Here is an 11,180-nt window from a genome sequence, read left to right as displayed (position 1 = left end):
GATGGAGCAGAACCAGAGACACCGTCGTTTCTTTCACCTTCTTCTTTCTCGTCTAAACCTGGTGTTCAGCTTCTAGGATGTGATGTAGCTTCTCACCTGGAGCAGAGAGGAGGAACAGGATGACCGGCTCCAAAACAAAAATATCTATGTATATCAATAGATTTTCACTCATCCAGGTCATGGTATATTCAGTAGTTGCACAGTGGACTTGCATGAGTTTCAGACAAGAAACACAAGCAAGTCGTCCACCACTGACTTTTACACGGGTTTCTACTGAGCCCAAGATCTGACATGTAAAGTCATTTTAGCCTTCCTCCAAGTTAAATCATGTGATAAGAATCTGAACCCACGCTTTAAAATGTGCAAGTTTTAGAAGTGAAATTGATTTAAAGCGACATGCACGGACGTCTTCTGCGGCTGCAGGATTACACTTCTCATGCACTGTTGACATCGACTCTAGTGCCAACAGGGTGTGCTACATTTTGGCCCTTGTCTGTTCTCCATGTCAAAAACATTTGGACACACTTCATTAAAAATAGGACAGTGTCATTGTCAGCAGTTACACTTGTAAATCCATGTCTGTACTAAAGTTAAATGCAACTAATCATGTAACAACTCTAGCTTAAAAGGAATACCAACAGTATGCAAGTAAAGGAGAAAATAAACAATTGTTCTCACCTCAGAGAAATCTCCCACTTCTAGAGTTTGGAGCACGCTTATGAGGATTTCCGGGCAGACGCCTCCTCAAACCCACCTTTCCCCTGCACATGTCTGTGAGCCGCTGTGCAGCCATGGGCTTTTGATGAAGAGGGTCTCAAACCATTTGAGCCTCTTAAAAACAGATCTTCTCAGATGGTTTGTATAAAGAGCAACTACTACTGGAACTTACAGGAAGCCTACATGTTTCAGTTGGTACAGAAAAAAAAAAATACTTTGAGGTATGAGGTGTCTCAAGTTTTTACAGAAAACGCGATGTTGTTCCAGGCTCGACACAAACTGTAGGTCAACTTTTAGCTGCAACAAACCTACATACTGTACATTATAGAAACAAACTTATTAAAACAATCTATATTTAATTTGCAAACTTATATTAGATTACAGAAAAGGTATTTGGAAGTCAGTACATGTGTTGCTCAGTTTTAAAAGAGATCTTTGAAGAAACACACCAAGACCTACACAACCACACATTTTGTTACATCAATATTTTTTTTATCTCTTACCACTGGCCTCTAAAGGATACTATAAGCTACAATCGTTGTAGGACTCATGTACGTAATTAACAAACAAAGCTTATTTACCTATCAGGAGCCTGGGTTATGAAAGTTCTGACCTTGCTGGTGCCATAATTTTTGTAAACACTACCAAGGCGTTAACAGGGTGGTGATGGAGAATTCATCAACTCCAGAAATACAAAAAATATATATAAACATAACTAGCAAACAAGATCAGGAAAGCAGCTGCCTATAGAACAGAAGGAAGCCGGCCCAACACAATGGGGGATAAGAAACTATTTCAAATTATTGCCCAGAACATAAAACAAAAAAAGTTATCGACACATCCGATGGAGCCCCATCCTGAGATGACATGGCAACTGTGTTAGGCCATTCAGAGTCCATGGTGCTGCTCTACCAAGCGTTAAGCAGACACTTTGGCCATCAAGGAACATTTTGATCATCATGTCTGCTATATGTAATTGGAACATAATAGGAATATCTATTCCAACAAGTACATTATACATTCTCCAACAGCAGTAGATTTTACAGAGGGTTGTTTTTAGTGGGATGGCTTATTGAGAAGTGGATTAGGCATACAAAGACTTCAGTGTGGTGGCAGGGCCACAGACCACAGTTCCCTTGGACAACACCACCCCCAGAGCTGTAGTGCATGTGCACAGGATTCAAAAAGATGGGTGCGACACACACGCACACCCCTCTGTTCAATATTTCATCTACACCCCTGAAAAAGCCAGACAGAAATACAGGCATGGGGAGCAGGGGGAAAGGTGGAAGAAGCACACACAAACAGGGGGACTAGATTCCCACGGTGAAGGTGGTTTGAAGGACTGTGCTTGTTGGAGCGGCGGTCTAAAGACAGGTTTAGTCTTCGTCGTCGTTCTCGTCGTACTCATCCTCGTCGTCGTCATCCCCCATGTACGACACTGGAGTCTCCACACGAGAGCCGCTGTAGTGAGAGTCATTCGAGCTGGAGGCCATAGTGCCGTCGGTGCAGCCATCACTACGAGGAGGAGGATTTTATTGTTCAGTTAGAAAACAAGTGAATGGTGGATAAGGTGATACAGGAGCGTGATGAGCACGACAATGTGATTTCTGTCACATTTGTTGGTTGCTTTACGGGTTAACCTTCTCACCTGCTTGCAGGGTAACGAGCACCATTCGCTGAGGATCCTCCAGTGATGTAGACATTACTAATGGGACCCTTTGCCATCTCTGAGAAAAGAGAAAATACATTAACCTACAGAAATACGAATTTGATGATACCTGAATTTATCATTCTGCTGAAGTCCCACCACTGTTACAATGAAGACCCACTGTTAGTGAACACATCACGATCATAGAGTGAATAAAGACGGAAGACATGTCTCCACTTCCTCCTACTATCTAGAAACGAAGCCAAAATATAATACGAATGCTGCCATTTTGCACCAAAGTCATCTGTGTAGTAGTACAGAGTGGTAGCGAGGTCACGCCAATAAACCTGCTCAACCAACTAATCGCGAGCAACTAATCGAAGCCAAAAATACTGGAAAGAATTAGCACTTGAACATACATCGGTGAGATAAGAACTAACTAAAATGTCAGAAACTGACTTTTTAGTTTATGTCCCATAAACAAATATGGAGAAGGCAGGGTTAATAAAAAATACTGCAGCCAGCCACCAGGGGGCAATGGAGATGCTTTGGCCGTGATGTCGTCCACCTTTAAGTAGCCAATGATCGTGATACTGATGTGTCAGTACTTGTTAGCAAACGGTGTAAACAAGCAACATTAAATGTTTCCAATATATGTGACCTTGTGTTTTTGTTTGTATCTGACAATGAGACAAGAAAAGATGGATCCCACAAACTAATCAACTCCTCAACAGACCTTTATCTCCAACAAGTAAAGACTCAACTTCTTAACTTACAACTGCACTATCTTCATTATTTCACGGTCATCAGATGAATTTCACGCACATTTTCATTAAATTAAAATCTTTCAACATTCAATACCTGTAAATGTTAGCTTAGCCGTTTCACTATTTTTACAGGATATAGAACCAATTAGGGATGTCACGATATGAGGAAATATCACAGTTTCCACAATTGATATTATGGAAGGATAAAGACACACAACAAGCAATATATAGCTAAAAATAATATAGCCAATAACCTAAAATATTTATTAATATTAATATCAACATTTATCAACTATATCCAGTTAGTTTTTATAGTGTAACATTTGGCTTTATAAAAAAAAATCTATGTAAGCTATTTTATTTAGTTGCCTTATTGTGGAAGGTTGGTTATTGATTTTTATGTTTGGGACTTTTATTGTGAAGCGTCACCAATGGAAGTTGTTCTGTTTTGGAAGTTTTGTGAACTAGTTGTGAAAAAATAAATGGGCATATTGTCCTGGTTCAAGCCACATTCTTCATGTCCTTATTATACTATAACCTCTCAGTATAGGTGAATTAAACTCTCGACTACATTTATAATGGTTAATAGGGAGAGAGAGCGGGAGAGAGTGTGAGTGTGTGACAGCATGTCAGCTGCTCCTTCGGAGCTTGACAGAAACCGAAAGTAAACATGGAATTCTTCTCAGTGTGAACTCCTCCAATGGAGTTTTTTGGCCAGCGTTGGTGGAAATAAGGCTGTTACTTCAGCTCCCTCGTGGGAATACACAAACAAGCGCACACACAAATTACGTGACTCCCGAGAAGCAAGACATCATCGTTAAATATCGTAGTTTTCACAATTCTTACGGTTATGAAACCTTGATGTTATGAAACCGCGCTTATTGTAAAATCGGTAAATCCCGACATCTCTAGAGCCAACTATTGAAATGTCTCTGGGTAAACCAGCTGTGGCACTGACCTATAACGTAGGGCTCCAGAGCTTTGGGCACCAAGTTACGAGCGACCTTCAGATCCTCTGGAGAACACTTTCCCACCTCCAAACCACAGGCCATGCCCATTCGCTTCAGCACCTCGATGTCATCATGGATCTCAAACATGCTGTCGAAATTGAACAAATACTCAAACCTGCAGATGAGAAAGAGAGAAAGACATGAGAATGTTATTTATGTGGTTCATGGAGTAAAATGTGTATTTCATAGAATGGAAAATACTAGAGATGCAACATATCTGAACTCGTTAACTTTGTCAGTGTAAATTTTGTTTGTGCGATAAATGTGCATTTTGGAAACACCCATTATGTTGTTAGGAGTAGGGTCAGTGCAAAACGGTTGTAATTACATGTATACACATGGACTCTTAAGCACTCATAGCAAAAAACTTTGAATAACACAGCTGCCGTCAAACTGCAGGCAGACATCAAGATATGTTATAGGAATATAGGAATAATAATAGGGTTCAACTCAAAAATTGTACATTTCAAAGTTAAGAAACTAGGAGATGTTTCACCTTCAATTGACTACTTGCTTCTCTAAACCCTAGTGTGTTGCACTGAAACACTGAAAAAGCCATACCATCCAATTTGGCAGGGTAAAGGCCCCACATTAGTTCCCAAAGAAATTTAATTAAAAAGGAGCCTTGTTTTTCCTTTCTCATCTAGTCTCAAATCTGAACATGGATTGCTGTATTAAGAAGTTATGTTCCCAGAGGTTATGGTGTCGTATAAACATTTTAGAGGCAACAATGGAATTAAGAAATCCTGACTGTTGCAGCACATTACAAACCTCACTTATTTAGCTCACTTCTTACCACCCACTGTGATTGTACAGTAGTGTTACAGATTGGCGGTTCTTCTCTCTATAAAAGCAACAGCCGGGTGTCATTTAGGCCTGTCATCAGGTTTATAACTTACTGATACCTATGTACCACTAGTTATGTTTCTTAATAGCGCAGTTTGATCTCATGTGCAATGCACTTTCGGGTGCCTGCTTGCTGCAAACTATGCGACCATCAAATAAACACACACAGCTACAGCTTCAACTATGACAAGGTGACGGGCCAACCACACAGTGGGATTTCTCAAGATACTGATGAACAAGTGCGAACGACCAAGCAATAGCACTGCACACAGCTCTACAATGAAGCAACAGCAAACATACTTATGTCAGATCTATCTCTAAAGAGAGAAGCCCGAAGGCGTCACACCCTGGAAGCTGCATCTGATCTTGACGTTAAAAACCTTGGGAGTACACTTCATAATTTTTAAAGATGAAGCACATACTTGTCGTTGGAGATGCTGCAGTCGATGACAGTTTTCTTGCTGGTGTTGACAATAATAAATGGAAGGTGGATGATGGAGTTGGGAGGTGGAGGTCTGTTTGCCTGCTGCTCTGTTTGTCTGTTCCGCTGAACCAGGTTCTTAAACGCTATTTGCTATTAAGACAAGATCAAGGAAAGGTGAAAACTTTGATGTAGCTAAACAGAGTGGTGGCTTCTGTGTGATACCACATCTAACATTATTTGTAGCTCAGCACAGAATTCCCACGGATTGTCATACACACAGGACATTATCAAGCTTTGCGATGCATTCATTATATACCTAAGTAAACATATACATTCTTGCATTCACAACTGCTATGAGGAAGGGGGCATTATAATAATAATACAAATAATTATAATTTATGATTATTAGGAACACAAAAAGGCCAGTTTCAGTTATTGTAGAGCTCACATGCTTTCTCCATAGCTTCTGTGGCATTGCGATGTAGTTACATTTAAGCTGGCATCAGAGCTATAGTGGCTGTAAGTGATGATCAGCCACAAAACACACACACAGAAGCATTCAACTCTTCCCCACCTGCAGTATGAGCTCCTGAAGTTGTGATTGTTTCTGCTTAATCCTCTCCAGCCGCCTTTGTCTTTCCACCTACAGTTAATATAAAATATTATTAAGAGTGATAACATACAATGATTGAGAGTTAACATCCCCAATTCAAGCTATTAAAACAACAGTCTTCACAGTGTTTTTCTACCTCTAGGTTTTGGCACTCCTGTGCTGAGTTGGTGGGAAGGCCAATCCACTTAATTTCTTTCTTCTCTTTAGAGATAATGTTCATGGCCATGAGCACATTGAGTGCATCATACACACGCCGCCGAATGTTCTTCTGGTCATACACGTGCTAAAAAGGAAAAAACACAAGATTCTTAATATTAACAAAACTTCGAAATTGTTAAAATTGTAAAATATCTAGCTTCATTAGACCCTTTACCAAACATGTCAGTGTACAATTTAGATTTGTATGGTTTTGAGAAAATGTCATGCCGCACTCACTGAGTCGTTGGGTGACATGTGGTTATCTGCAGAGCTGAATTCTGCCACCAGTTCATCGGCAACCTCATTGTAGGTGGTGACTCCTTTCTTCTGCACCTTCTCACACACTTTCATGGAGAAATGCCTCAAGCCCTTCCCATTCTTTTCTCCTTTCTTACCACGCTTACTGCAGACAGAAAAGACCCCCCCCATAGAAGCACAATGATTATCATGTCAAAATGTATGCATTTCCTTTTGGACATGGAATAATATCAGACTTTACACATGCTATTAAAACTTAATCCTGACAGAGCTCGACAATGTCCCAAATTCATAAAAATGAGGATCTTTTTGAGGACTTACCCTGATGACCATGGAGAGGCGTCTGATGGTTGACTCTGAGTGAGGAACTGTGAACTTGGTGTATGTGGACTGTTCACCAAAATGGTATTTGATACCGTGGGCCTCTGAGGTGTTCCAATTACCTGCAGAGGACATAGAAGGACAAGAAGGAGTAAAAATTAAAACTCAAGATCCTCTGTAATCTTGTGAGGCTGTCAGCATAAAATGAGTTCTTCTCAAAAATTCAGTGTAATCAAGTCTTGACAAATGAGGAAGGTCAATTTGACATGTGTATTAAAAATAAATCATGTAAATAAAGTTTTACTGAAGAAATAAGTAAATGTGAATGGGGGTCCCTCGCATCAGGAAAAATATTAATTTAGTATTTGAGAGATATTTATTGACTAATAATTACTGGTGATGACCATGGTATGACCAAATCAATTCAAGACATTGCTTTAAATTTGAATTAATAATAGTAATGAGGTATCGAAGAGATTGGGAATCGATTTCCATCACTCAGGTGATATCTAAGCTGATTTACGTTATGTATATATTACATATCTACAGTATAATGGGATGATGGGTGTAATCCTGCTGACTGTAGAGTTGATAAGCTTAGGATCAACTGCCTCCACCTACCCTCCGCCCCGGTCACCTCACAATGATAAGGGAGGGGGCTTACACAACAGTAAGACACAGTAGAGAAGCCCAGCATGCACATGTATACACAAATGCATCTGCAGGTCACTGACCATTTAGAAAGCTGACTCTTGTATATCTATTTAGAGGTTCTGTAAACTCACACAAATCTGGTTGTGAAAGCACAAAAGCCAGACGTTTGTCGAGCATCACTCACCATGTGTGGCAAATGTTGCATGTGTGCAGTGATGTTCACGTTGGATGGCCCAAGGGTTTTGGGTAGCAGCTGTTTGGCCACAGAGGCAGCTGTGGGCTGGACAGTAACCAAAGATAGGACACCTGATAGAAGACACAAGAAGACCAGTAATGAGTAGAGCTGATAATTGAAACTCCATTGCCCTCTATCGGCCAGCTATTAGCACATAGGACTACACATGAAGACATATTGGTTCCTTGTGCTTGACTTTATGTTATCTAAAGAAAATACTTTTTACACTTTCTTTGTAGATGACAATTATTCATAATTTGTACCTTTGCTTGGGCTCATATTCTGATCGATGAAAACCTTCAGCTCTCCGTTTGTTTCAATCAAACCAGCCTGCAGAGGACATGAACGTAATACGATCTAAAATTCAACAAGTTACAGATGATTCATGAGTAACCAGGAGTATAAACATAGGATTATTGCAGCAACATAACCGCTACACCTTCAGCTACAGTATCTGCAAAGTGAAACAATTTGCACAACTGTTTTCCAGTAAAACCAATGTGTTTGATTACTTACATCTTTTGCCATGATCCCAAAGGACCGGAGGAGTTGAGATTCAATCCGAAAAGAAAATGTCCCTTTAAGCTTCACTCTTCAGACCCCTGGAGACACACAGAGGACAAACTTCTGAATAATGACTCTGGTTAATTTAGAAAAAAAGCAAAAGCCATTACATTTGTATACACAATATTGTGTTTAAATACATTCATTCATATATATTTGTTATGCAATTAAACTAAACTTGTTTCTGCACTAAGGCCCATTTGAAGTGCTTGCTGCCAGCACATTGTACAAAGCTACATCACTGTCGTTAGCTTGAGTTACCGGATATTCCTCTTATAGGATTAAAAAATAACTGGAAATGTGTATATTTGATAAAAAGCTCCAACATATGAAGCTTTGAGAAAGAAGTCTGAATTCAGCGTGACAGCAGAAATCCACATTTAACAACCCATCGATGGCCACAACTTTTCTACGCTAAGTGTGCAGGAGGCCTACTTCAGGTACCGAGCACATCCTCCGGAGAGGCATCGTCGAACTTCCACGGGTCAAGCAAACGTTACAACTTTCCTGCACCAAAAAGATCCGCTAATAAGTGATCGTGCCACACGGTTACAGGCAACGAGGATGCACGTAGTAGTAACAACATCCATTTGGTCCCAGAGCAGCAGTGAACAAGCTTTTGTTGAATGCAGCTAGCTAACTGTTACCGCTAGCGTTGCATTCAGCTCACTCACAGCTAGCTAGCTCGTTAGCTTCTGCACGTTTTGGAAAGGATTCGCGTTAAAAATATAGCATTTGTAGGTTGCATGCTACGCATTCCTGACAAACTGGAGTGTGGATGAACATGTAAGAAGCGTGTGTGCGTCTACCAGGGAGGATAACGCGAAAATAGTAATTCTGTGCACTTACGAGTGCACTCCCCTGTTTCTTCGACGGCTGTTGTTGTTGGCATTTGAGAATGGAGGAAGAGGAGGTCTAAATCCCTTCCGAACAGGAAACAAACTAAGTCAAGTCGAAGTACTTTTACACTTAATTCTACGTGCAGAGTATTGTATTAGTGATGAGTATTTAACTCCTGTGTTTGTTGTCTCCCCATGTTTCTGTGTGGTGATGTTGATCAGTTCATGAAGCTGGGATTCTGCCTGTTGGTCGTTTGGGGAAGCTGAATTAAAAAAAGTCTTCGTTTTCAATTGAAGAAAGATGGACCACAGAAATACATGGAGGCAACAAACACAAACAAAATGTGCTTCACTCCTACTGTGAATGGTGACCATCTACATGTAAAACTAACATCAAGTATTGTATGGAAACCACGTCTGAAATGCCTGTTACTAGCAATCAGCTAATTATTGTTTTATTTCTTATGTTATGGACAATCACTGACATTTTGTTGTCACATACTTGTCACCTCGCAATCAGTCAGCGACAAACATAACAGCACCCAGAGTTTACATTCAGGAAAACCTGAATACATTAATCATCATATCAATATCAATATTAAACTATGCAACAAACTGACCTGAATATTTACATTCTGTAACTGGAATAACTTGTTCGTTTATTATAAGTGGCGTTGACCTGTTATTTCATGAAGTTCCACGATACGAGTGTTTGTGATGAAAATAGCTTTGGAAAAATGAAATATAGTTTTACATATCAGACGATAACCGTTCATTCATAATCACCGTGGAGCGTCACATTAAACTAAAAGCCCCCCCTTACTGACTACATTAGTCTCAGCTACACATACAGTACATTAGCAACTTATCGGAAAATGCATTAAAGTTCACGTGCAGTGTTCAGGGCTGCTACTCTGCTAGTTAGCAAACGCTCCGCTTGTTATTTTAGCGACGACCTGACTGGATGTTTCGGTTTGAAAAGCCTCGAGCACCGGCGCTTTGTTAGCCAACAAGCGCTACGCTAGCTAGCAGCTAGCCGGCGAGCTAATCCACAGCTGTCACCGAGAACACCAGCAGAATGAGCTTCGGTCAAACTCCTGTTCACGTGCAGCAAGTCTTCAAGAGCGGCTTTAGTGGACCGCTTAATAAAACATGTGTTTAAAATGGAGAACTTTGTTTTTGAAGCGCATTGACAGCGAGCCACAAGTCGTTGGGAGCGACTTACCGGTGCACTTCGCAGGCTAGCAAGTTGCTCGTTAGCCTCCTCTGTGTGTGTTAGCCACTTGCTACAGCAGCGCGACTCTCAATCTGATCTTGGCGGTGTCTGGGTTTGCAGGAGTGTGATTGGTCGACTGCGACGATACGACAGCAGAACAGTCAAAGTGCTTCATGCCCACACTCTGCTTCTCTGCAGCCCGGAGAAAAGCAACCGGCGTCCAACGTGCTCACAGCGCCACCTACCGTGCAGGAGGGAGAGGCTGCGTTTGTTTCCCTCCAGCACTTCTATGCTCCTCTGGTTCTTGCAGATAAAAAGTTTTGGTTGCACCCAGAATGCATCGAATCTCCCTCTTATCGATAGTTCACCAAAACATTCACTCATTATCTACTCACCACTGTGCCGATGGAGGGGTGGGTGAAGTGTTTCAGTCCACGAAACACTTTTGAAGTTTCAGGGGTAAACAGTGTTGCAGCCAAATCCCAAACAAGTAGTAACTGGTGACAACTTCTTCAAACCTAAAAAAACCTAACATGCCTCCATACTGCTCCTGTGGTGTCATCCATGAGGTCATTTACAACATGTTTTTAGCGTACATTTAGGCTATAAAAAAACAATAAAAAGCCAGTGTGTTGGAGGAAATACAATGAAATGTGTTTATTAAGTTTTGTTCAGTTTTCATTTTTGCTTCTTTGAATGGTATAAAGTATTACCATTACCTATTACCAAACTATCCACTGTATGAACTAATAGAGGGATGTGATGGGCTGTGTTGGCCTGCAGCTATTTAAATTTTTAATTGTAATTGAATTATTTGCTTTGTTAATTAATATCTTGTGAAAGAGGGGCTTACTATATACGATTATT

General features: G+C 40.6%; 1 protein-coding gene across 5 annotated transcripts; it reads right to left on the bottom strand.

Annotated features, from left to right (window-relative positions):
* Positions 1 to 1,056: 1,056 nt before the first annotated feature.
* LOC118120316 (transcription factor Dp-1) lies at positions 1,057 to 10,564 on the bottom strand. Of its 5 annotated transcripts, none has more exons than XM_035175120.2 (12): positions 10,323 to 10,564; positions 8,211 to 8,296; positions 7,958 to 8,051; positions 7,644 to 7,765; positions 6,806 to 6,927; positions 6,464 to 6,629; positions 6,165 to 6,311; positions 5,990 to 6,058; positions 5,414 to 5,565; positions 4,094 to 4,260; positions 2,369 to 2,447; positions 1,057 to 2,235 (listed from the first exon to the last, which is right to left on the bottom strand). In XM_035175120.2, the coding sequence occupies exons 2-12, from the start codon at positions 8,220 to 8,222 to the stop codon at positions 2,097 to 2,099; spliced, it is 1,269 nt and encodes a 422-aa protein (XP_035031011.1). In that variant the 5' UTR covers positions 8,223 to 8,296; positions 10,323 to 10,564; the 3' UTR covers positions 1,057 to 2,096. The 5 variants fall into 5 exon arrangements, with proteins under 5 accessions (XP_035031011.1, XP_035031015.1, XP_035031012.1 ...); XM_035175124.2 differs by having other exon boundaries at positions 7,958 to 8,024; positions 10,323 to 10,563; XM_035175121.2 differs by lacking the exon at positions 10,323 to 10,564 and adding an exon at positions 9,108 to 9,328.
* Positions 10,565 to 11,180: the final 616 nt, after the last annotated feature.

This window comes from Hippoglossus stenolepis, chromosome 13 (genome assembly GCF_022539355.2).
Source record: "Hippoglossus stenolepis isolate QCI-W04-F060 chromosome 13, HSTE1.2, whole genome shotgun sequence".
Lineage (NCBI taxonomy): Eukaryota > Metazoa > Chordata > Actinopteri > Pleuronectiformes > Pleuronectidae > Hippoglossus > Hippoglossus stenolepis.
This window is presented reverse-complemented; position numbering and strand designations above follow the sequence as displayed.

Bases quoted from the DNA above. Each gene is read 5' to 3' on its own strand.
- LOC118120316 (XM_035175120.2), bottom strand. The intron at 6,630-6,805 runs GTAAGTCCTCAA...TTCTGTCTGCAG, and splicing joins GCCTCTCCATGGTCATCAGG to TAAGCGTGGTAAGAAAGGAG. The intron at 2,448-4,093 runs GTCAGTGCCACA...CTCTTTTCTCAG, and splicing joins TCTGGAGCCCTACGTTATAG to AGATGGCAAAGGGTCCCATT.